Source organism: Oncorhynchus kisutch, linkage group LG20 (assembly GCF_002021735.2).
Source record: "Oncorhynchus kisutch isolate 150728-3 linkage group LG20, Okis_V2, whole genome shotgun sequence".
NCBI lineage: Eukaryota > Metazoa > Chordata > Actinopteri > Salmoniformes > Salmonidae > Oncorhynchus > Oncorhynchus kisutch.
In genome coordinates, this window is record NC_034193.2 from 14,524,786 (window position 1) to 14,552,400 (window position 27,615).

The following is a 27,615-nucleotide window of genomic DNA, read 5'->3' on the forward strand; positions in this document are numbered from 1 at the left end:
TTGTTAGTAAGAGTTTCTATAGCGTTAATTGTCCTCTTACTTTCCTCTGCTTTCAGTTGCCATGCCAATACGTTGTGTTCTTTCTCTCCAAGCTCGTAGTAACGTTGTTTTGATTTAGTGATGGCCCTCTCAGCTTGATAAGTGTTCAGGGTATTATATTTCAGTTTATTATTTACCAAAAGCCTTTATAGGTCTTTAGTCGGGCCTCTTTGGCAGGTTTTCTCTAGTTTAGATATTTCAGATTCAAGGGCATTCAGTTCAGCACTGTGTTTTCTCTTCAGCCCTTTAGTATAGGCAATGATCTGTCCCCTCAGATAGGCTTTCAATGCGTCCCAAAGAATGAAACTGTCAGGAGCAGAGGGTTTGTTTGTCAAATTAAAATCTATTGATCAGCTCTATGATGAATGCACAAAATTCAGGTTCCTTCAGGAGTGTAGAATTTAGTCTCCATCTATATGCTCCATTTACCTTGGTAGGAATGGAGATTGATAATACCAGAGGAGAATGGTCACTAAGCAAGCTGGGAAGATAATCGGTATCTAACACTCTATGAAGCAGTATGGTTGATAGCAAAAAGTTATCTACATATGTATGTGTGTGTGTTTGTTGTGTGGGAGTGAATAAAAAGAGTAGTCCTGATCCTGTGGGTGCATCTGTCTCCAGATGTCTAGTAAATTGAGATCCTTCAAGAATGACATGGTGAGCTTAGCAGCTTTGGTACGAGGGGAGGGTTTATCAGAGGACATATCAAGAACTGAATCTAAAGAAAAATACATATTTCCTCCAGCCAGTAGCCATCCTGGTGGTGCTTGAGCAACCTGAAGTAAGACATTTTGAATAAACATATGGTCTTTACAATACGCTTTAATGAATAAATAAAAGTTATTATTTCCACTACCGTATGACAAAAAAATAATTGAAAGATAAAACAATCAACATCAAAATTCTTAGTGCTAGTCTGTCACGTTCTGACCCTAGTTATTGTGTTAATTGTTTGTTTTAGTTGGTCAGGGCGTGAGTTGGGTGGGCGTTTTATGTTTTGTGTTTCTAGGTTGTTTTTCTGTGTTCGGCCTAGTATGGTTCTCAATCAGAGGCAGGTGTCGTTAGTTGTCTCTGATTCATACTTAGGGAGCCTGGGTTTCACTGTGGTTTTGTGGGTGATTGTTTCCGTGTCTGTGTTTTACACCACACGGTACTGGTTTCGGTTTCGGTTGTTTACGTTTATTGTTTTTATATGGAGTGTTCAGTTTATGTGTTTAAATAAACAACCATGGACACTTACCACGCTGCATATTGGTCCTCCGATCCTTCTCGCCTCTCCTCTTCAGATGAAGAGGAGGAAAACCATTGCATAGTCTGAGTCTTCTTGAAGTTGTAACAGCTTTCAGGGCTTTACAGAGTCTAAATGTACATTGTCAATGACAGTGGTGCTCATGCAATTAAACCAAGGGTGCCAGGACACCTCCCCTTTCATCTTAATCCATTATGGGTAGAATCAACAAATATGACATTACCCATTCAGTATGATGTCATATGGCTGAGTACACCTTTAATTCCAAGCTCAGAAAGGTCCAACAAGGGTTGTTCTAATATAGAACAAGAGAATTGTCCTCCTAGCCCTCTGACTTAACTACACTGTAACATGCTGCATGTAATAATCAATGTTGTATATCTTTACGCAACTATGCAATTTGATGTCCACTACCCTACAGTATAAAGACAATCATCCCGTATTTAATGTCATCAATTACTGTATATGAAATTGGTATGAAAATGTACATCACCAACCTTTATAAATGAATAATTAATTCATCATTAACTCATAAGTAGTTCCAGTCATAAAGAGGTGTCCATTATCATCCCTTTTGATAGATCATAGACCAGGGCCCAACATGGCCCAACAGGCCAGGTGGTTTTATTTGCCCCCCCCCCCCAAGTTTTCTGAGCAAAAAAATGACATATATGTATATATACACATATACTTCCATTCAAAAGTTTGGGGTCACTTAGAAATGTCCTTGTTTTTGAATTAAAAGCATTTTTTCTGTCAATTAAAATAACATAAAATTGATCCGAAATACAGTGTAGACATTGTTAATGTTGTAAATGACTATTGTAGCCGGAAACGACTGATTTTTAATGGAATATCTACAGTTGAAGTCGGAGGTTTACATACACCTTAGCCAAATACATTTAAACTCAGTTTTTCACAATTCCTGACATATAATCCTAGTAAATATTCCCTGTTTTAGGTCAGGTAGGATCACCACTTTATTTAAGAATGTGAAATATCAGAATAATAGTAGAGAGAATTATTTATTTCAGCTTTTTTTTCATTCATCACATTCCCAGTGGGTCAGAAGTTTACATACACTCAATTAGTACTTGGTAGCATTGCCTTTAAATTGTTTAACTTGGGTCAAACGTTTCGGATAGCCTTCCACAAGCTTCACACAATAAGTTGGGTGAATTTTGGCCCTTTCCTCCTGACAGAGCTGGTGTAACTGAGTTAGGTTTGTAGGCCTCCTTGCTAGCACACGCTTTTTCAGGTCTGCCCACACATTTTCTATACGATTGAGGTCAGGGCTTTGTGATGGCCCCTCCAATACCTTGACTTTCTTGTCCTTAAGCCATTTTGCCACAACTTTGGAAGTATGCTTGGGGTCATTGTCCATTTGGAAGAACCATTTGCGACCAAGCTTTAACTTCCTGATGTCTTGAGATGTTGCTTCAATATATCTACATAATTTTCCTTCCTCATGATGCCATCTATTTTGTGAAGTGCACCAGTCTCTCCTGCAGTAAAGCACCCTCACAACATGAAGCTGCCACCCTCGTGCTTCACGGTTGGGATGGTGTTTTTCGGCTTGCAAGCTTCCCCCTTTGTGTGTTAGCTAATCCAAGTTTATCGTTTTAAAAGGCTAACTGATCATTAGTAAACCTTTTCGCAATTATGTTAGCACAGCTGAAAACTGTTGTTCTGTATAAAGAAGCAATGAAACTGGCCTTCTTTAGACTAGTTGAGTATCTGGAGCATCAGCATTTGTGGGCTTTTTCTTTAGAATATTAACAATGTCGACACTGTATTTCTGATCAATTTGATGTTATTTTAATGAACAATTTTTGGGGGCTTTTCTTTCATAACAAGGACATTTCTATGTGACCCCAAACTTTTGAGCGGTAGTATATACAGTGCTGTGCAAAAGATTTAGTCCGGTGTGAAAAATGCTGTAAAGTAAGAATGCTTTCAAAAATAGACATGTTAATAGTTCATGTTTATCAATGAACAAAATGCAAAGTGAGTGAACAGAAGAAAAAGCTACATCAAATCAATATTGGGTGTGACCACCCTTTGCCTTCAAAACAATCAATTCTTCTAGGTACACTTGCACACAGTTTTTGAAGGAACTCGGCAGGTAGGTTTACCCAAACATCTTGGAGAACTAACCCCAGTTCTTCTGTGGATTTATGCAGCCTCAGGTGCTTCTCTCTCTTCATGTAATCCCAGACAGACTTGATGATGTTGAGATCAGGGCTCTGTGGGGGCCATACCACCATTTCCAGGACTCCTTGTTCTTTATGCTGAAGATAGTTCTTAATAACTTTCGCTGTATGTTTGGGGTTGTTGTCATGCTGCAGAATAAATTTGGGGCCAATCAGATGCCTCCCTGATGGTATTGCATGATGGATAAGTATCTGCCTATACTTCTCAGCATTGAGGAGACCATTCATTCTGACCAAATCCCGAAGTCCATTTGCAGAAATGCAGCCCCAAACTTGCAAGGAACCTCCACCATGCTTCACTGTTGCCTGCAGACACTCATTCATGTACTGCTCTCCAGCCCTTCGGCGAACAAACTTCCTTCTGCTATAGCCAAATATTTCAAATTTTGACTCATCAGTCCAGAGCATCTGCTGCCATTTTTCTACACCCCAGTTCCTGTGTTTTCGTGCATATTTGAGTCGCTTGGCCTTGTGTCCATGTTGGAGGCATGGCTTTTTGGACGCAAGTCTTCCATGAAGGCCACTTCTGACCAGACTTCTCAGGACAGTAGATGGGTATACCAGCATCCCACTGTTTTCTGCCAATTCTGAGCTGATGGCACTGCAGGACATCTTCCGATTGCAAAGGGAAGTGAGCATGATGTGTCTTTCATCTGCTGCAGTAAGTTTCCTTGGCCGACCACTGTGTCTACGGTCCTCAACGTTGCCCGTTTCTTTGTGCTTCTTCAAAAGAGCTTGGACAGCACATCTGGAAACCCCTGTCTGCCTTGGAATTTCTGCCTGGGAGAGACCTTGCTGATGCAGTATAACTACCTTGTGTCTTGTTGTTGTGCTCAGTCTTGTCATGGTGTATGACGTTTGACATTAAACTGTCTTCAGGAACCTCACCTTCTTAGCTGAGTTTGGTTGTTTCTCACCCAGTTTTATTCCTCCTACACAGCTGTTTCTGTTTCCGTTAATGATTGTGTTTCAACCTACATTTTGAATTGATTATCATGAGCACCTGTTTGGTATAATTCTTTAATCATACACCTGACTACATGCCAACAAAATCCTTGACTTTGTGAAAATGTACCTAGAAGAATTGATGCTGTTTTGAAGGCAAAAGGCAGTCACACCAAATATGCACTTGATTTAGATTTTTCTTCTGTTCACTCACTTTGCGTTTAAATCAAATCAAATCCTATTTTATTTGTCACATACACGTAGTTAGCAGATGTTAATGCGAGTGTAGCGAAATGCTTGTGCTTCTAGTTCCGACCATGCAGTAATATCTAACAAGTAATATAACCTAACAATTTCACACCAACGACCTTAACAACACAAGTGTAAAGGAATGAATAAGAATATGTACATAAAAATATATGAATGAGCGATGGTCGAACGGCATAGGCAAGACGCAGTAGATGGTATGGAGTACAGTATATACAGTACATATGAGATGAGTAATGTAGGGTATGTAAACATTATATGAAGTGGCATTGTTTAAAGTGGCTAGGGAAACATTTATTACATCAATTTCTCATTATTAAAGTGGCTTGAGATGAGACAGTATGTTGGCAGCAGCCACTTAATAATGTTAGTGATGGCTGCTTAACAGTGTGATGGCCTTGAGATAGAAGCTGTTTTTCTCTCGGTCCCCGCTTTGATGCACCTGTACTGACCTCGTATCCTGGATGATAGCGGGGTGAACAGGCAGTGGCTCGGGTGCTTGTTGTCCTTGATGATCTTTTTGGCCTTCCTGTGAGATCGGGTGGTGTTGGTGTCCTGGAGGGCAGGTAGTTTGCCCCTGGTGATGTGTTGTGCAGACCTCCCTCTGTTGTGCAGACTACCCTCTGGAGAGCCTTACGGTTGTGGGCGGAGCAGTTGCCGTACCAGGCAGTGATACAGCCCCACAGGATGATCTCGATTGTGCATCTGTAAAGGTTTGTGAGTGTTTTTGGTGACAAGCTGAATTTCTTCAGCCTCCTGAGGTTGAAGAGGCGCTGCTGCGCCTTCTTCACCATGCTGTCTGTGTGGATGGACCATTTCAGTTTGGCCGTGATGTGTACGCCGAGTAACTTAAACTTTCCACCTTCTCCACTACTGTCCCGTCGATGTGGATAGGGGGCTGCACCCTCTGCTGTTTCCTGAAGTCCACGATCATCTCCTTTGTTTTGTTGACATTGAGTGTGAGGTTATTTTCCTGACACCACACTCCGAGGGCCCTCACCTCCTCCCTGTAGGCCGTCTCGTCGTTGTTGGTAATCAAGCCTATCACTGTAGTGTCGTCTGCAAACTTGATGATTGAGTTGGAGGCGTGCATGGCCACACAGTCATGGGTGAACAGGGAGTACATGAGAGGGCTGAGAACGCACCCTTGTGGGGCCCCGGTGTTGAGGATCAGCGGGGTGGAGATGTTGTTCCCTACACTCACCACCTGTGGGCGGCCCGTCAGGAAGTCTAGGACCCAGTTGCACAGGGCGGGGTCGAGACCCAGGTTTGGAGGGTACTATGGTGTTAAATGCTGAGCTGTAGTCGATGAACAGCATTCTTACATAGCTATTCTTCTTGTCCAGATGGGTTAGGGCAGTGTGCAGTGTGATTGCGATTGCTTTGTCTGTGGACCTATTGGGGCGGTAAGCAAATTGGGTCTAGGGTGTCAGGTAGGGTGGAGGTGATATGGTCCTCGACTAGTCTCTCAAAGCACTTCATGATGACGGAAGTGAGTGCTACGGGGCGATAGTCATTTAGCTCAGTTACGTTCGCTTTCTTGGGAACAGGAACATTGGTGGCCCTCTTGAAGCATGTTGGAACAGCAGACTGAGATAAGGATTGATTGAATATGTCCGTAAACACACCTACCAGCTGGTCTGCACATGATCTGAGGACGTGGCTGGGGATGCCGTCTGGGCCGGCAGCCTTGCGAGGGTTAACACGTTGAAATGTTTTACTCATGTTGACTGTTGTGAAGGAGAGCCCGCAGGTTTTGGTATCGGGCCTTGTCAGCTGCACTGTGTTGTCCTCAAAGCGAGCTAAAAAGTTGTTTAGTTTGTTTTGGAGCAAGATATTGTGGTCCGCGACAGGGGCTGGTTTTCCTTTTGTAGTCCGTGTTTGACTGTAAACCCTGTCACATACCACTCATGTCTGAGCCGTTGAATTGCGACTCTACTTTGTCTCTATACTGACAATTAGCTTGTTTGATTGCCCTGCAGAGGGAATAGCTACACTGTTTGTTTTCGGTCATGTTTCCGGTCACCTTGCCCTGATTAAAAGCAATGGTTCACGCTTTCAGTTTTGCGCAAATGCTGCCATATATATATATATACAGTACAAGTCAAAAGTTTGAGCACACCTACTCATTCAAGGGTTTTTATTTATTTTTGACTATTTTCTACGTTGTAGAACGGTAGTGAAGACAACAAAGCTATGAAATAACACATATGGAATCATGTAGTGACCAAGTAAGTGTTAAACAAATCAAAATATATTTGATATATGAGATTCTTCAAAGTAGCCACCCTTTGCATTGATGACAGCTTTGCACACTCTTGGCATTGTCTCAACCAGCTTCATGAGGTTATCACCTGGAATGCATTTTAATGAACAGGTGTGCCTTGTTATTGAAAGCTAATTCGTGCAATTTCTTTCCTTCTTAATGCGTTTGAATCAAGCAGTTGTGTTGTGACAAGGTAGGGGTGGAATACAGAAAATAGCCCTATTTGGTAAAGACCAAGTCCATATTACGGCAAGAACAGCTCAAATAAGCAAAGAGAAATCACTGTCCATCCTAACTTTAAGACATGAATGTCAGTTAATCCGGAAAATTTCAAGAACTTTTAAAGTTCCTTCAAGTGCAGTCGAAAAAGCATCAAGCGCTTTGATGAAACTGGCTCTCATGAGGACCGCCAAGGGAAAGGAAGACCCAGAGTTACCTCTGCCGCAGTTCATTAGAGTTATCAGCCTCAGAAACTGCAGCCCAAATAAATGCTTCACAGAGTTCAAGTAACAGTCACGTCTCAACATCAAGTGTTCAGAGGAGACTGTGTGTAGCAGGCCTTCATGGTCAAATTGCTGCAAAGAAACCACTACTAAAGGACACCAATAATAAGAAGAGACTTGCTTGGGCCAAGAAACTCGAGCAATGGATATTACCCCAGTGGAAATCTATCCTTTGGTCTAATGAGTCCAAATTAGAGATTTTTGGTTCCAACCACCATGTATTTGTGAGACGCAGAGTAGGTGAATGGATGATCTCTGTATGTGTGGTTCTCACCGTGAAGCATGGAGGAGGAGGTGTGATGTGGTGGTGCTTTGCTGGTGACACTGTCTGTGATTTATTTAGGATTCAAGGCACACTTAACCAGCATGGCTACAACAGTATTCTGCAGTGATACGCCATCCCATCTGGTTGGCATTTGTTTTTCAACAGAACAATGACCCAACACACCTCCAGGCTGTGTAAGGGCTATTTGACCAAGAAGGAGAGTGATGTAGTGCTGCATCAGATGACCTGGCCTCCACAATCACCCGACCTCAACCAAATTGAGATTGTTTGGGATGAGTTGAAAGCAGCCAACAAGTGCTCAACATATTTGGGAACTCCTTCAAGACTGTTGGAAAAATAATTCCTGGTGAAACTGGTTGAGAGAATGCCAGGAGTGTGCAAAGCTGTCATCAAGGCAAAGGGTGGCTACTTTGAAGAATCTCAAATATAAAATCTATTTTGATTTGCTTATCACTTTTTTTGGTTACTGAATGATTCCATGATTGTGTTATTTCATATATTTGATGTCTTCAAAATTATTCTACAATGTAGAAAATTGTCAAAATAAAGAAAAACCCTTGAATGAGTAGGTGTGTCCAAACTTTTTAATGGTACTGTATATATACAATGTTTAAAAAAAAGATTTGTTGGACATAAAAAGACTGTAAAATCACCAGGAAATCAGCTGAAAGTCATTTTAATTGATGAAATCTATTCCCAAGTATTTCCACGCATAGAGTGGCATATGTATTTGTGTAATCATTTGTATTGTAATCAAGGTTCGAAATGATTCTGTTTGACTCAAATACTATCTCTCTTTGGTCTTCCCTGACCATCTGCTCAAGAAAAAAAAACGGCCTTCAGCTGTGAATAGACTTTTACAAAGGAGTCATCCCACACTGGCCTTGGATCATGACTGCCCTCTCTTGTCAAAATAAGGTATTACGAAACAACATGAAGACTGTCCACTTCAGAAATAATCTATTACAGAAAGGCGCTATAACCCTGTCAGAATCTTCAGTGATATTAAAATTGATCAACTTCCTTAGTTTGGCAGTCATGTCAACCCTGAAAAAGAAATGTGCAATGACATCACAGGCATGATAGAGAGATTATTTAAAGTCCATATTTTGGCTAAAATGTATCTGGTTACGGCAGAATTACTGTATTTATCTTCCATTTAGTGTCCATTTAGCATCTGAGGGAAGTCATTCCCAATTCTGAACTATCACGCTAGATTATGTGTACCAATTGATGACGGTTTCTCATAATCTTCAATGTACTTTGGTATTCTAACAAAACAAATGCATAATTACACAAAAGCGTCCAATGTTAAGAATTTGCTGTGTTGACTAAAGGGTTCACATCTTTACTTGAGGCTGTGTAGAAGTCTGATCGGCAAGGCTCCTGTTTGGGGTCTGTGTTTTTATTTTTGTTTCTGTACTTTTGGGTCCTGCGACAGTGGCGTATCCCCGTCACCGTGCTGATGACCAGGGAGCTGGAGATGAGGGCAAAGCCACTGAGGAAGAAGGTGGCCGTGTAGGTGCCTGTGGTGTCAACCAGCCAGCCTGCAGAGGGAGGAGGAGGAGGAATGAGGTATGAACATTCACTTTGGCTTTCACTTGATGGAAGAAAAAAATGCATGTCTTGTGGACTTCCTGACTAATGCATGTGTTAATACATTCATAATTAATCATTTTATTCAGTAAACGTACACTGGTGGGTACTGCTGCACTTATGAAACAATATTTTCAAAGTAACGTCACGTGAATATTTGCAACTTTTGTCATTAATTGACCAATCAAGCATTGATGGGGTATTGTTCATGCCAAGATACATCCTTGACAAAACATTATCATCCAAAGGTAAACTTTTGAAACATTGGTCATTAATTGACCAATGAAACATCAATGGTGTACTCTTCAGGCCAGTTTCCCAGACACAGATGGAAGTTCTCCATTGAAATAGATGTTTAGTCCAGTAATAGGTTTAGTCAGCAACTACAAATCATTTCAGATTCAGGACTGAATAATTGGGTTAATTTAGAATGACATAAGGTTACTGTAAGTGAGATTGTTTTCTGTTGAATTAGTTCAAAGAGAACAGCAGGCTTACTCTACTAGATCAGAGGGAGTATATGGGAGGTCCAGAAAGAAGTTAAATGTCTACTAACTGTTTACAACTTGCAAATGTGGTCTTGTACCACTAAAAGCTTTCATAAAGACCACTTTTGCGATCAGCAAACAACGTGGAGACATTTACCGCTATCTCTTTTGTACACCTCCTGTTCTACGATTGGTTAGTACTTACCTCCTATTGGAGGGCTGAGCAGGTAAGGGATGGCATGTAGGAAGTAGACTATCCCTAGGGCGGAGGAGAGGTTATGTGTCCCCACAATGTCCGAGGTCACCACAGGTATGAGGGCAACGTAGGCGCCATCAAAGTACCCATAAAACACAGAGAAAGGCACCAGCAGGGCGAACGTCCGCAGGAGAGGGATGAAGAGGCAGCACACCCCCTCCATGCCCACTGCTATCATGTAGCACACATTACGATACTTCTTCAGGCACCTGGGGGTGAGAAAAACAGTGGACACAATCAGTCTAAAAACACAGATTTTTCATGTTGACCATCTGAACGATTGGCGGCTTAACATCCAATGGCTTGTCAGAGGAAACCAGCTTTATCTTCAAGATACAATTGGGTAACAGCTCCATTTCGTTAGAGTAAAACTGGGTGACAAACAGTTCACTAAAAGGTGAGATGACAAGAAACGACTGAAAACTCTACATGTGACTGTTAAACACTCTGAATATGAATCTTTACTGGATAAGAAAACGCAACAAATTAAGGTAGATTTTGAACCTGTCTTCTGGTCCGAATAAAGGTACGTTTTGAACCTGTCTTCCGGTCCTAATAAAGGTTGAACCTGTCTTCCGGTCCTAATAAAGGTACGTTTTGAACCTGTCTTCCGGTCCTAATAAAGGTACGTTTTGAACCTGTCTTCCGGTCCTAATAAAGGTACGTTTTGAACCTGTCTTCCGGTCCTAATAAAGGTATGTTTTGAACCTGTCTTCCGGTCCTAATAAAGGTATGTTTTTAACCTGTCTTCCGGTCCTAATAAAGGTATGTTTTGAACCTGTCTTCCGGTCCTAATAAAGGTACGTTTTTAACCTGTCTTCTGGTCCTAATAAAGGTACGTTTTTAACCTGTCTTCTGGTTCGAAATAAAGGTACATTTTGAACCTGTCTTCTGGTCCTAATAAAGGTATGTTTTGAACCTGTCTTCTGGTTCGAATAAAGGTATGTTTTAAACCTGTCTTCCAGTCCTAATAAAGGTATATTTTGAACCTGTCTTCTGGTCCGAATAAAGGAAGGCCAGCCTATTAAAGAGCAAGGGTGATTCGTGGAATGAAAATACCTATATTGTGTTGGCATACTCAATGGAACAACATCTTTAAAACTTTGGCTTACCTCCTGTCTACGAGCCAGCCGAAGGTGATGTTCCCCACGATGTCAATGACCCCCAGGATGGACATGAGGAAGGTAGCCTGGTGGTGGCTCACACCCATGTCCAGTGCATACGGAACCAGGTAGACGAAGGGCAGGCTGCAGCCACTGGCTAGGAACAAGAAGCTCACTGCCAGCATCAGGAAGTCAGGCATGAGCAGGAAGCAGTACTCCTGCATGGACTGGAAGCAGAAGCAGGCGTGGCTGTTGTTGTTGTTGTTGATCGCCAGTGATTCCTCTAACATGCTAACCACCGGAGCTTTCACCCCATATCCACACTCGGTATCCAACGGGTCTGGACCATGAGCCTCCTCTTCTTCTTTCAGAGTGATAGGGCGCAGTAATGCCCCACAAACACACAGGTTGGCCACAACACCCCCTAGGATGAGCAGGGCCCCACGCCATGAGTAGTGCTCTATGAGTATCTGGACGGCAGGGGCCAGGATGAAGGTCCCGATGCCACTGCCTGACATGGCGATCCCATATGCCAGGGCTTTCCTCTCACAGAAATATGAGCCCACCATGGCTATGGCAGGGGTGTAGCAGAGGGCAAATCCAATACCTGTCAATTCAAAGACGATAAGGTTGTTGTTGTTTTTCTATGAGACATACTAGGGCATTCCTTTTGTCCCTGAATTACATTATTTGCATGATGTATAGGGGCCCTAATGATAATAATAATAATACATTGGATTTAAAGTGCCATAAAGGGGACAGCACTGAGCTAGCCTGCAACATCACTTCCTGGATTAGCTCAAACTGTGCATGTGGTGTCCACAGAAATCTCCTACATGAGACGCCATTGACTTCCTTGGCTTCAAATGCGCTATTGAGTCTTCACATAGGAATGAATGGTGTCACATGTTTGATGGCTTTGTCCATTCATATATATATATATATATATATATAGTGCATTCGGGAAAGTATTCAGACCCCTTCACATTTTCCACATTTTGTTACATTACAGCCTTATTCTAAAATTTATTAAATTAGACACATATCTGGGGAAGGGTACCAAAAAATGTCTGCAGCATTGAAGTTCCCCAACAAAACAGTGGCCTCCTTCATTCTTAAATGGAAGAAGTTTGGAACCACCAAGACTCTTCCTAGAGCTGGCCACCCGGCCAAACTTTTGGAGTTTGCCAAAAGGCACCTAAAGGACTCTCAGACCATGAGAAACAAGATTCTCTGGTCTGATGAAATCAAGATTGAACTCTTTGGCCTGAATGCCAAGCTTCACGTCTGAAGGAAACCAGGCACCGCTCATCACCTGGCCAATACCATCCCTATGGTGAAGTATGGTGGTGGGAGCATCATGCTGTGGGGATGTTTTTCAGTGGCAGGGACTTGGAGACTTGTCAGGATCAAGGGAAAGATGAATGGAGCAAAGAACAGAGAGAATCCTAGATGAAAACCTGCTCCAGAGCGCCCAGGACCTGAGACGGGGTCGAAGGTTCACCTTCCAACAGGACAACGACCCTAAGCACACAGCCAAGACAATGCAGGACTGGCTTCGGGACAAGTCTCTGAATGTCCTTGAGTGACCCAGCCAGAGCCCTGATGAATATCTCTGGAGAGACCTGAAAATAGCTGTGCAGCGACATTCCCCATCCAACCTGACAGAGCTTGAGAGGATCTGCAGAGAGGAATGGGAGAAACTCCCCAAATACAGGTGTGCCAAGCTTGTGGTGTCATACCCAAGAAGACTCAAGGCTGTAATCGCTGCCAAAGGTGCTTCAACAAAGTACTGAGTAAAGGATCTGAATACTTATGTTAATGTGATATTTCAGTTTTTTTCAAATGATACATTTGCACACAAAAAACACACAAAAAATGTGTTTGCTTTGTCATTATGAGGTATTGTGTGTAGACTGATGAGGGGAAAAAACGATTTGATACATTTTAGAATAAGACTGTATCGTGGAAAAACTCAATCGGTCTGAATACTTTCCGAATGCACTGTACAGTCATTGGGGGGGACCCACCTGTGAGGACCCCCAGGGTGAGGTACAGGTACTCCAGGCTGGTAGCGAAAGAGCTGAGGACCAGGCCGATAGAGGACAGAAAGCCACCAAGGATCACAGCGATGCGGCACGACAGACGGTTCCCAATAAAGCTGCCTAGAGGAGCTGTCAATCACAACAAAGTCCACATGTTAATATGGGATTGTCTGCTGCACTACAGTAGTACAGTCAGTGCTCGTGAGAGGGGATGGCATGGTGGGTCTGAGGTACTGGAAGGCATGAGAAAAAAAATGTCATAGGCAAAGAGCTTTGATCTGGTCGGACAATTCAAGCCCGACCCTACCAGAGCCATACATAAAAAAAAATATTTTATGAGACCCTACCAGAGCCCTACATAAAAAAATATTTTATGAGCCCAAGCCTAAATTACAAAACATGATTGTGCCCTAACGTTTGTACAATATATTGTCCTACCGCATATTACGCACGGCAACAAAACATAAAAGCACACTTTTAAGAGGTCTTTGAATAATTTGGTAAATAATTGGTCTAGGCTAGTGAAACAAACTCTAGCAGGCCTATCATCTTTGAATGTGGACTGCATTATTATGCATATACTGTATGGATTGTTAGAGTAGACTATATCGACAATATTGATGTTCCCGAACAGATTTCAGTTGGTTTTCAATGTGGTGGCTTAAATGGGCTACTGTCTGTTTATCAAACCGCAGATGCGTTCCCGTCTGCGCTCTATAGGCCAGCATTCTACCAACAAACAACGTGTCATATATTCAACCGCAAATAATGTTACATACCAGAACAATCCTTTAAGAAAAAAAAAGACAACTAAAAGGCATATTAAATCATTTGAGATAAATGTTAAAGTGCAAGGATGTAGAGAGTTGCATGTTGTCTATCAGAGCAGAGGAAAGGATAGGCTACAGATGCACGTTCTCTTTCTGTTTCACCACGGCAACTGCCACATCGTCTACCAAGTCCCGGCTGCCCTAATCAATTCTCAGAATATCATGGATTTAACTCTGAACGCTCTTATTCAAATTGTTACATTGCAAACTGTGAATATAATGTTTCATACCACTAGAGTTACTGGATCCGAGCACATATTTTCCGGAACACAGTCTTACAAAACTCAGTACAGTATGTTCTTAGTTGTTTTACCTCTGCCAAAGACAGGTGTATCATGATTGATTTGTGGTTGGTGTACAATGCCAAGTACATCTTGTACTCTGATTTGACAAATATGATGAGTCATATGCTGAGTAAAAAAGAGCAGGGGGAAAATACACATCCAGGTTGATAACTGAAAAGCTTATGTGTCATTGCGCAGGGGGTAATACGAGGACAACCCCGTTTTTGACTTTTACCACAGCTCTCACACCTCCACATGAACAAACACATGCAGATTCAGGAACAGAGGGAGTAACACCAATTCAGCAAAAAGTTCAGCTCCAAAAAGATACCCCACTGCTAATTTCAACACATATTAAATAGTTGCAAGTTAACATTTACTGAAATGTTTGTCACTTTGGACCATTGATACTGTGAGTTAATACAAGCCCATGAGAGGGGTTTGTGATCCGCAGCAGTCCTCTGTGACCCATGCTGACTAGCCTTGGCATACGCCTGCCTAAACATGTTACCTAAGTCAGTCTTGATAAAGGCTGATACGAGTCAGCATAAAGGTCTATTTTTACATGCATTTACCATCTCTATCATAGTGTGACATTTCACTGGGTGCAAGCAAAATAAACAAACTCCGTATGTGTTGGGGTCATAGGGTTGTAACACTGTTTTGGTATTTCAAGATGTTCTCTGTGTGTCGCTAACGTCTGTGTGTTGCTAACATTGTTCTCTCAAGAGCTAAATCGACTACTGTCTACTTTAGTCAGACAAGGGATTGTAAGTACTTTGTTCTTAAATACTACTGCACTAATGTGTACAAACTAACAAGAAACAATCCTATGCCTTCAACCAAAAAGGTTTTTAAAGGGCAATCAACATGTCCAATAGATCCAAGGAAGATCTCCATGGTGGAGATGAGAGAAAGCAGTGTATCCTGGAGAGTTGGGTGAGACTAACTAAAATAGCCAAAACATCACTACTTTCCTATGTAAGAGGGGTTAAACATCCCAATCTAAGAGAAGCAGCAAAAACTGACCGATGGGTTGACTGAGTTACACACTGCCAGTCAGCGGCTTGTGACTTTATGAACTGAAGCATACCGTAACTTTGCTGTGTGATTGTAAAAAAGCACATTTACATGACATTGTCTTCAGTCTTATATCTGGAGTATTTCTCCTGTCTTATCCAGTGTCCTGTGTGAAATTAAGTATGCTCTCTCTAATTCTCTCTCTTTTTCTCCTTTCTCTCTCTCTCTCTTTCTCTCAGAGGACCTGAGCCCTAGGACCATGCCTCAGGACTACCTGGCCTGCCTGATGACTCCTTGCTGTCCCCAATACACCTGGTCGCACTGCTGCTCCAGTTTCAACTGTTCTGCCTGCGGCTATGGAACCCTGACCTGTTCACCGGATGTGCTACCTTGTCCCGGACCTGCTGTTTTCAACTCTCCAGAGACAGCAGGAGCGGTAGAGATACTCTGAGTGATCGGCTATGAAAAGCCAACTGACATTTACTCCTGAGGTGCTGTCCTGTTGCACCCTCTACAACCACTGTGATTATTATTATTTGACCCTGCTGGTCATCTATGAACATTTTAACATCTTGGCCATGTTCTGTTATAATCTCCACCCGGCACAGCCAGAAGAGGACTGGCCACCCCTCATAGCCTGGTTCCTCTCTAGTTTTCTTCCTAGGTTTTGGCCTTTCTAGGGAGTTTTTCCTAGCCACCGTGCTTCTACGACTGCATTGCTTGCGTTTTGGGGTTGGGGTTTTAGGCTGGGTTTCTGTACAGCACTTTGTGACATCCACTGATATAATAAGGGCTTTATAAATACATTTGATTGATCATGTGTCCTAATTGGAAGTGAAATGATGCACCAAATATCACACCTAGTTGTTTTAGTTGTCAAACTGAGTTAACTTCTCCTTAGTCCTTTAACAGCTTTTATGTTTACATCCAATGAACCAAATTCATTTGATCACTACCCTGGGCATTGAGCAAGCCAATGCCAGGCCCAGCGTGAAGCCAGATCACTGTTGCTGAAGCAGCACTTGACTGAGGGCCATGATGACTTACCGCACAGCATAGTGGTGCAGTCCACCAGACTGTGGATCCAGGCTGTCCCTGAATAGTCCGCTCCAAAGTGCATCTGAAACTCCACAAAGAAGATGGAGATGCATCTGGAACAGAAGAAAAGGCTCAAGATGAAGCAAAATCATGACAAATAACAACCATCTTGCACATTTCAAATAGGTATATTTTTCCTAGTGGTTTGTTTTGACACAAATTTGACATGATACAACGTTGCACACACACACACACACACCATTGGAGACTGCTGAGGGGAGAACGGCTCATAATAATGGCCATAACGGAGAAAATGGAATGGCATCAAACACCTGGAAACAATGTGTTTCATGTATTTGATACCATTCCACTGATTCTGCCACATTCATTACCACTAGTCTGTCCTCCCCAATTAAGGTGCCACCAACCTCCTGTGGTACACACACACACACTTCTGAGTGTATACAGCACATGTTCTCGGAACACACTGAGGTTTCTTCAATTATGTAATTGCTCTTCTCCAGCTAGACATGGTGATGACCTGAGTGGTCAGAGGGAGTGATGCAATTGTAATGAATTGTGTAATCATGGAGCTGAGGGGAAAGCTGTAAAAAGTGTTTGATGTGTGGGAAGAACGCATGCTTGGGCGTTAATGAGCCACAAGCTCCTCCGTCCGAGTCTGCACCATGCAGACGATAAAAGACAAATCACTCACTGCGAATGTGACGGCCATCTGATCTTCATGTCCTCTCCAGCACTGGCCAGAGAACACACATGGGGGACCTATCGCACAGCAGGCCCCTATCGCACTGCAGGCCTCAGTCAGCCTGCTGTTTCCTCACACGCGCACACACAAAAAAAGTGTACGCACCCTGTCTGCTACAGCTGTTTTAGGGGTTTAAACTCACTCACTAGACCTAAAAGAACCTCAGGATCACTGATGCATATCGAGAAAGCAGAGGAACAGGAGTTCACTGCCTAGATTTATTACCTTGGGTTACTTTCAAACCCTTGGTGGAATTTTCCCCATTCCTTCCAATTCTGACCAATTACTACTTTAGATTATATCTGGCAGAGTCACAATGTGCCATAGGGTAAAGGCTCAAGGTGACAATCTGAGCTGGCAAAATCAGTTTACAAATGATTGAATAATGTTGGAGGGACAAACATGCTCTTCCTTGTTTGATTGTTTTCTAATTATATTCTACACAAAGGATTGCGTGATGGAAATGTGAGACTATAATCTCCTTTTTTATCCCTCACCCAATCTGACTGAACTCGTTTTTTCAGTAATGCAATTCATTAAACCCCATTTAACCCTTGACCTATAATGGTCGCGCTCCCGAGGAAATCCAATTAACATAATACAACATGTCCCCATCAAAATCTGTCTGTTTAACTAGAGATATGTGTTTTTTTGCTGCATCTCAATCCACTGCATCCGCCAATTGTAAGGGTTTTCTGGTGAAAGAGAGGCGGACCAAAATGCAGCGTGGTGGTTATTCATGTTTTTAATAAAGACGACTATACATGAACAGACTAAACAGTCCTATCTGGTGCAAACACAGAGACAGGAACAATCACCCACAAAACCCAACACAAAACAGGCTACCTAAATATGGTTCCCAATCAGAGACAATGACTAACACCTGCCTCTGATTGAGAACCATATCAGGCCAAACATAGAAATAGACAAACCAGACACACAACATAGAATGCCCACCCAGCTCACGTCCTGACCAACACTAAAACACATACGAACGATGGTCAGAACGTGACACCAATATTGCCCTTCAGCATCTGCAATTAAAGGTTGCAGAGCTAGAGCGTGTTTTTCAGTCCATGAAACATCCCGAAAATCACACCTCAGGGCGAATGCCTTGCATACTCCGCCAAATCAACTGCTCTCCCTCTTCACACTCCCCCAATTCTATTAACACCTCCTCGAGTGTCTCCTCATCTCCCATCCGTTCACTCTCCTCCATTCTGTCCAATAACTCCTCGACCCTCTCAGACTCAGCTCTCAGCTTCGCCGATAGCTCCGATAACATCCATGGCTCCTTACGGTAAACAGGGGGAGTTGGCTCAGGTCTGGCTCCTGACTCTGCCACACTCTCCCTGTGCCCCCCCAATACTTTTTTGGGGGTGCCTCTTGGGCTTCCAGCCGCTCTGCCGTGCTAGTTCCTCATAATGCCGCCTCTCTGCCTTCGCTGCCTCCAGCTCTGCAATATTCCCCTGGCTCTGCCCAGGGTCCTTTCCCGTCAAGGATCTCCTCCCAAGTCCATTTCTCCAAATAGTGCAGCCTCTCCCACTGCTGCTGCTGCTGCTGCCTTTGCTGCTGTTGCTCCTGCTGCACCTGTTGCTTCTCCTGCTGCTGCTGCTGCCTCTGTTGCTTCTCCTGCTGCTGCCTTTGCTGCTGCTGCTGTTGCTCCTGCTGCACCTGTCGCTTCTCCTGCTGCTGCTGTTTACCATGCCGCTTGGTCCTTGGTTGGTGGGTGATTCTGTAAGGGTTTTCTTCTGGTGAAAGAGAGGCGGACCAAAATGCAGCGTGGTGGTTATTCATGTTTTTAATAAAGACGACTATACAGGAACAGACTAAACAAAACAAGATAAATTAAAACCTAAACAGTCCTATCTGGTGCAAACACAGAGACAGGAACAATCACCCACAAAACCCAACACAAAACAGGCTACCTAAATATGGTTCCCAATCGGAGACCATGACTAACACCTGCCTCTGATTGAGAACCATATCAGGCCAAACATAGAAATAGACAAACCAGACACACAACATAGAATGCCCACCCAGCTCACGTCCTGACCAACACTAAAACAAGGAAAACACATACGAACGATGGTCAGAACGTGACACCAATATTGCCCTTCAGCATCTGCAATTAAAGGTTGCAGAGCTAGAGCGTGTTTTTCAGTCCATGAAACATCCCGAAAATCAGTCCTCTCATTCTTATATCTATATAAGGCAGACACTTCAGAACAAACGTCCATGTAGTGAGTCTGTTATTCAATGGGTTTATATTGGTTAATAGCAGAAATGCCAAATTCAATGTTTCATTCAATACTTTTTGTAAATTTGTTTTTATACCTTAAGGGGTTTTAAAATTCAAAATCAAATAGCTAAATGATCTTTGGTATGACCATCTTAAAATAATTCCACGTGTTAGCTTAGAACCCTCCTCCCCCAGCTTAGACAGGGCTTAGACTCTAGAGGGTACACTCGGTAACAAAACTTGAAACATTGTGAAACCTTGAAAAACTACATTTTAGAGGAAATGTTCAAACACAACCATCCTCAGTCAGGGTCTGTAGTGCTTCACTGTAGTCCTATACTGAAGACCTGCTACTGACCTGCAGGTTGTTTACTAGGCACCCAGTGTAACCTGAACTGGAGAGTGTGATGGCAGAAGATACCTCTTGTCACTTTAGTAAATCTTGTTCTCATGTCATACTCAGTCCAAGTTGCACTATATATAGAGTTGACCTACAGTACCAGTCAAAAGTTTGGGACACACCTACTCATTCAAGGGTTTTCTTTATTTTAACTTTTTTCTATTATTATAGAATAATAGTGAAAACATCAAAACTATGAAATAACACATATGGAATCATGAAGTAACCAAGAAAGTGTTAAACAAATATTTTATATTTGAGATTCTTCAAAGTAGCCACCCTTTGCCTTTAACAGGCACACCTGATCATTGAAATACATTCCAGGTGACTACCTCATGAAGCTGGTTGAGAGAATGTCAAGAGTATGCAAAGCTTTTATCAAGGCAAAGGGTGGCTACTTTGAAGAATCTCAAATAAAACATACAGCTGGGCAAAAAAGTATTTAGTCAGCCACCAATTGTGCAAGTTCTCCCACTTAAAAAGATGAGAGAGGCCTGTAATTTTCCTCATAGGTACACTTAAACTATGACAGACAAAATGAGAAAACAAATTCCAGAAAATCACATTGTAGGATTTTGAATTAATTTATTTGCAAATTATGGTGGAAAATAAGTATTTAGTCAATAACAAAAATGTATCTCAATACTTTGTTATATGCCCTTTGTTGGCAATGACAAAGGTCAAACGTTTCCTGTAAGTCTTCACAAGGTTTTCACACACTGTTGCTGGTATTTTGGCCCATTCCTCAATGTAGATCTCCTCTAGAGCAGTGATGTTTTGGGGCTGTTGCTGGGCAACACGGACTTTCAACTCCCTCCAAAGATTTTCTATGGGGTTGAGATCTGGAGACTGGCTATGCCACTCCAGGACCTTGAAATGCTTCTTACGAAGCCACTCCTTTGTTGCCCGGGCGGTGTGTTTGGGATCATTGTCACGATGAAAGACCCAGCCACGTTTCATCTTCAATGCCCTTGCTGATGGAAGGAGGTTTTCACTCAAAATCTCACGATACATGGCCCCATTCATTCTTTCCTTTACACGGATCAGTCGTCCTGGTCCTTTTGCAGAAAAACAGCCCCAAACATGATGTTTTTCACCCCTATGCTTCAGGTATGGTGTTCTTTGGATGCAACTCAGCATTCTTTGTCCTCCAAACACGACGAGTTGAGTTTTTACCAAAAAGTTATATTTTGGTTTCATCTGACCATATGACATTCTCCCAATCTTCTTCTGGGTCATCCAAATGCTCTCTAGCAAACTTCAGACGGGCCTGGACATGTACTGGCTTAAGCAGGGGGACACGTCTGGCACTGCAGGATTTGAGTCCCTGGCGGCGTAGTGTGTTACTGATGGTAGGCTTTGTTACTTTGGTCCCAGCTCTCTGCAGGTCATTCACTAGGTCCCCCCGTGTGGTTCTGGGATTTTTGCTCACCGTTCTTGTGATCATTTTGACCCCACGGGGTGAGATCTTGCGTGGAGCCCCAGATCGAGGGAGATTATCAGTGGTCTTGTATGTCTTCCATTTCCTAATAATTGCTCCCACAGTTGATTTCTTCAAACCAAGCTGCTTACCTATTGCAGATTCAGTCTTCCCAGCCTGGTGCAGGTCTACAATTTTGTTTCTTGTGTCCTTTGACAGCTCTTTGCTCTTGACCATAGTGGAGTTTGGAGTGTGACTGTTTGAGGTTGTGGACAGGTATATTTTATACTGATAACAAGTTCAAACAGGTGCCATTGATACAGGTAACGAGTGGAGGACAGAGGAGCCTCTTAAAGAAGGTCTGTGAGAGCCAGAAATCTTGCTTGTTTGTAGGTGACCAAATACTTATTTTCCACCATAATTTGCAAATAAATTCATAAAAAATTCTACAGTGTGATTTTCTGGATTTTTTCCCCTCATTTTGTCTGTCATAGTTGAAGTGTACCTATGATGAAAATTACAGGCCTCGTTCATCTTTTTAAGTGGGAGAACATACTTTTTTGACCCACTGTATATTTTGATTTGTTTACCACTTTTTTTGGTTACTACATGATTCCATATGGTTTGATGTCTTCACTAATATTTCAGAAATGTCGAAAAACCATTGAATAAGTATGGAGTATCAAAACTTCTGACTGGTAATGTATATTACATACACAGTTTGGAACCGGTTCAGGGAACAGAACCAGAAACAAAAGTGATCTTTACTGTTCTCGAACAGAACCGTTATTTTGAAAGTATTAGAAATGGTTTATAACGTTCTTTACGTAACAAGCATTTTTTTCTCCAGACCCACATCATATAGAATAAACATTACATCATATGTAATAACATTTGTATCATACTATAACCGTGCTATTGTTAAAAAAAAATTGTATTGAAAAGGATGTACAATGTTTCTGTGTAAGATAATACAGATTTTTGAACACTTTTCACCTCATACACTAAATACATAGCCCACCATTATAGAATGGATGGATAGCCTACATCAAGTTTGTGTCACACCCTGATCTGTTTCACCTATCTTTTTGATTGTCTCCACCCCCCTCCAGGTGTCACCCATCTTCCCCATTATCCCCTGTGTATTTATTCCTTTGATCAAGGTTTGTCTGTTGCCGTTCGTCCTGTTTGTTCAAATCAACCAGCGTTTTGTGTCTCAGCTCCTGCTTTTCTAGTCTCTCTTTTCTCGCCCTCCAGGTTTTGATCCTCGCATGTTCTGACTCCAAGCCCACCTGCCTGACCACTCTGTCTGCCCCTGCCCCTGATCCTGCCTGCCGACCTGTACCTTTGCCCCCCTCTGGATTACCGACCTCTGCCTTACCCTGACCCTGAGCCTGCCCGCTGCCCGATAGCGTTGCCCCACCTCTGGTTTACCTTGTCCTGTCTATTGCCTGTCCCTGTTGTAATATTAAACCATTGTTTATTTGACGCGGTCTGCATCTGGGACTTACCTTCATACCTGAGAGTATGAACTGGCCATGACTGACCCAGCAGACCCGGGCCAGCTGCACAACGCCATCTCCTCCCAAGGAGAGGTAGGCACAAGAAATTGCTTCGTGGGCTGATGGAGGGGTCCAAACGTTGGCTGAACACCATGACCAGGCGCCGGAGCAGACGGTAGACGTTTTACGTGTCCCCAACTGATTGTGTTTTTTTGTTTGTTTATCTGCGTGGTTTGTAATGTATTATTTTACTATTTTTTACATAATGTTGCTGTTACAGTCTCTTATGACTGAAAATAACTTCTAGACATCAGGACTGTGATTACTCACCACGGACTAGCAGAATCCTTTTTCTTCTTTCACGACTCTGATGAGTCCGAGGATATACGGCTCCTTCGGGAACAGGCCCTGACCCCCAGTGATCTGCGTGAAGAGGATGTGGAGAAAGATAGGCCGGAAGGCAGGCTGCCTTCTGAGGAGTAGGAGGCGATCAAATAAACCTCCACTGCCCTCAATTCTGCTCGCAAACATGCAATCTTGAGATAATAAAATGGATGAGGTATTAGGAAGATTTAAATACCAATGGGATGTTAAAAACTGTAACATCTTATGCTTCACGGAGTCGTGGCTGAACAATGACAATATCAACATACAGCTGGCTGGTTATATGACATACCGGCAGGATAGAACAGAGGCATCTGGTAAAGACAAGGGGCAGCGGTCTATGTATTTTTGTAAACAACAGCTGGTACACGATATATAAGGAAGTCTTGAGCCATTGCTCGCCTGAGGTAGAGTATCTCATGATAAGCTGCAGACCACATTACCTACCGAGAGAGTTTTCATCTATATTCTTTGTAGCTGTTTACATCTCACCACAGTCAGAGGCTGGCACCAAGATCGCATTGAATGAGCTTGATTCCTCAAAGCAAACAAAAAACCGCTCACCCAGAGACGGCGCGCCTAGTAGCCGGGGACTTTAATGCAGGGAAACTTTAATCAGTTTTACCTAATTTCTATCAACATGTTAAATTTGCAACCAGAGGGAAAATAACTCTGGACCACCTATATTCCACACACAGAGATGCATACAAAGCTCTCCCTCACCCTCCATTTGGCAAAATCTGACCATAACTCTATCCTACTGATTCCTGCTTACAAGCAAAAATTAAAGCAGGAAGCACCAGTGACTAGATATATAAAAAAGTGGTCAGATGAAGCAGATGCTAAGCTACAGGACTGTTTTGCTAGCACAGACTGGAAAATGTTCCGGGATTCCTCCAATGGCATTGAGGAGTACACCACATCTGTCATTTGCTTCATCAATAAGTGCATTGATGACGTCGTCCCCACAGTGACCATACGTACATACCCCAACCAGAAACCATGGATTACAGGCAGCATCCGCACTGAGCTAAAGGCTAGAGCTGCCGCTTTCAAAGAGTAGGACTCTAACCCGGAAGCTTATAAGAAATCCCGCTATGCCCTCCGATGAACCATCAAACAGGCATAGCGTCAATATAGGACTAAGATCGAGTCGTACTACACCGGCTCTGACGCTCGTCAGATGTGGCAGGGCCTGAAAACCATTACAGACTACAAAGGGAAGCACAGCCAAGAGCTGCCCAGAAACACGAGCCTACCGGAAGAGCTAAACAACTTCTAAGCTCGCTTCGAGGCAAATAACACTGAAACATGCATGAGAGCACCAGCTGTACTGGAAGACCTTTAGACAGGTCAACATTCGCAAGGCTGCAGGGTCAGACGGATTACCAAGCAAGTGTCTTCGCTGACATTTTCAACCTCTCCCTGTCCGAGTCTGTAATACCAACATGTTTTAAGCAGACCACCATAGTGCCTGTGCCCAAGAACACTAAGGTAACCTGCCTAAATGACTACAGACCCGTAGCACTCACGTCTGTAGCCATGACCTGCTTTGAAATGCTGGTCATGGCTCACATCAACATGATCATCCCAGAAACCCTAGACCCACTCCAATTTGCATACCACCCCAACAGATCCACAGATGATGCAGTCTCTATTGCACTCCACACTGCCCTTTCCCACCTGGACTGAAGGAACACCTATGTGAGAATGCTATTCATTGACTACAGCTCAGCATTTAAAAAAATAGTGCCCTCAAAGCTCAACAATAAGCTAAGGACCCTAGGACTAAACATCTCCCTCTGCAGCAACTGGATCCTGCACTTCCTGACGGGCCGCTCCCAGGTAGTAAGGGTAGGTAACAACACATCCACCACGCTGATCCTCAACACAGGGTCCCCTTAGGGGTACGTGCTCAGCCCCCTCCCGTACGCCCTGTTCACTCATGACAGCGCGGCCAGGCACGACTCCCAACACCATCATTCAATTTGCCGATGACACAACAGTGTGTTGTGTTTGTTGCCTGATCACCGACAACAAAGAGACAGCCTATAAGGAGGAGGTCAGAGAGCTGGCCGTGTGTATTGCCAGGACAACAACCTCTCCCTCAACATGATCAAGACAAAGGAGATGATTGTGGACTACAGGAAAAGGATGACCGAACACACCCCCATTCTCATCAACGGGGCTGCGGTGGAGCAGGTTGAGAGCTTCAAGTTCCTTGGTGTCCACATCACCAACAAACTAACATGGTCCAAGCACACCATGACAGTCGTGAAGCGGGCGTGACAAAACCTATTCCCCCTCAGGAGACTGAAAAGATTTGGCATGGGTCCTCAGATCCTCAAAAGGTTCCCCAGCTACACCATCGAGAGCATCCTGACTGGTTGTATAACTGCCTGGTATGGCAACTGCTCGACCTCTGACCGCAAGGCACTACAGAGGGTAGTGCGAATGACCCAGTACATCACTGGGGCCACGCTTCCTGCCATTCAGGACCTCTATACCAGGTGGTGTCAGAGGAAGGCCCTGAAAATTGTCAAAGACTCCAGCCACCCCAGTCATAGACTGTTCTCTCTGCTACCACATGGCAAGTGGTACCGGAGAGCCAAGTCTAGGTCCAAGAGGCTTCTAAACAGCTTCTACTCCCAAGCCATAAGACTCCTGAACATCTGGTCAAATGGCTACCCAGACTATTTACATTGCCCCCCTCATCTATGCATTGTCACTTTAATTAACTCTACCTACATGTACATACTACCTCAGCTAACCGGTGCCCCCGCACATTGACTCTGAACCAGCACCCCCCTGAATATATTGTTATTTTTTACTGCTCCTCTTTAATTACTTGTTACTTTGATCTCTTATTCTTATCTATATTTTTAAAACTGCACTGTTGTTTAGGGGTAAGTAAGCATTTCACTGTAAGGTCTACACCTTGTATTCGGCGCATGTGACTAATAAAATTTTATTTGATTTGGACATGCTGCTGGAGCAATTCCGCGGGTCGTCTGGGGGCAGCCTCCCACGGTGGTAACCCCACCACCCCTCAGCAACTCGGCAGTTAGCAGTGCCGCCCCACTGGCCACTTCACCTTCCCGGGAGCCGGAATGCTTTAATGTAGAGCCGAGCACGTGTTGGGCGTTTCTAGCTCAGTGTGCCCTCATTTTCAAGCTTCAGCCCCCACCTTCCCCTCTAATCACTCCAAAATGGCCTACCTCATCACGCTGATGTCTGGAAGGGCTCTCTCCTGGGCTACCGTCGTATGGGAACAGGAGCCGACCATATGCGTGAGCCTGGAGGTGTTCATGGGAGAGGTGAGGAAGGTCTTTGATGCCTCGGTCGCCGAGAGAGAAGCTGCCCTGAAGCTAATCCAGCTCCTGTAGGATTCCCGCACTGTGGCCGACTATGCGGTGGATTTCCGTACGTAGGCAGAGAAGAGTGCGTGGAACCCGGAAGCACTCTTTGACATGTTCCTGCATGGCATCTCGGAGGAGGTTAAGGACGAGCTTGCAGCTCGGGAGTTACCCACAGTTACCCACTTTTATTGCCGCTTTATCCAGGGTTACAGAACCCTGGCCTCCCCCTGCCCTCACCTCTACCAAGGTTCTGTTCACGTGGGCCACGGCCACGGACTGGGCGTTCCGGGTCCTTAACCACCGCTTCAACACGGCTCAGGTCCTGCTTCATCCCTTCCCATCATTGTGTGGACCAACCATAAAAACTCCAGGCAGGCGAGATGGGCCATGCTGTTTTCCCGGTTCAACTTTTCCCTCTCCTACCAGCCGGGGTCCAAGAACGTCAAGCCGGATGCCCTGTCTCGCCGCTATAACCCCACGGCTACCACCCCAGAGACTGAGACCATCCTTCCCACCTCGTGCCTGGCGACGGCACTCAGCTGGGGTATTGGGAAACAGGTTCGGGAAGCGCAGCGTTCCCAGCCGAAACGCTGGGGGGGGACCCAGATAACCGGATGTTCGTGCCTGACGCTGTCCACTCCGCGGTCCTGGAGTGGGCCCATTCCTCCAGGCTTGCCTGCCACCCGGGCTCCCGGCGGACGCTTTTGGTGGCCTACCATGTTTTCGGACGTCACCGCCTTTGTCGCCACCTGCACGGTCTGTGCACGGAACAAGACCCCTCGACAAGCTCCAGCTGGCCTCCTCTGCCCGTCCCTCATCACCCCTGGTCTCACATCTCCCTGGACTTTGTCACAGGTCTCCCCCCGTCTGATGGCACATCACCATCCTGACCGTGGTGGATCGCTTTTCCAAGGCCATCCACTTCATTCATTCCTCTCTCCAAGCTCATGGTGCGACACATCTTCCGGATCCATGGACTGCCCGTGGACTTGGTCTCTGACCGCAGCCCTCAGTTCTCATCCCGGTTCTGGAAGGCGTTCTGCACCCTCATTGGGTCGTCGGCCAGCCTGTCCACAGGGGTCCACGCCCAGTTTAATGGACAGTTGGAGCA

The 27,615-nt window shown here is 44.0% G+C and overlaps 1 protein-coding gene across 1 annotated transcript; it reads right to left on the minus strand.

Moving 5' to 3' along the window:
• Positions 1 to 8,565: 8,565 nt before the first annotated feature.
• Positions 8,566 to 18,482, minus strand: LOC109865120 (monocarboxylate transporter 12-B-like). Its single transcript, XM_031800004.1, has 6 exons — positions 18,334 to 18,482; positions 16,441 to 16,544; positions 13,245 to 13,388; positions 11,224 to 11,821; positions 10,061 to 10,320; positions 8,566 to 9,318 (listed from the first exon to the last, which is right to left on the minus strand). Exons 1-6 carry the CDS (start codon positions 18,480 to 18,482, stop codon positions 9,083 to 9,085), a joined length of 1,491 nt encoding a protein of 496 aa, XP_031655864.1. The 3' UTR covers positions 8,566 to 9,082.
• Between the last annotated feature and the right edge of the window lie 9,133 nt (positions 18,483 to 27,615).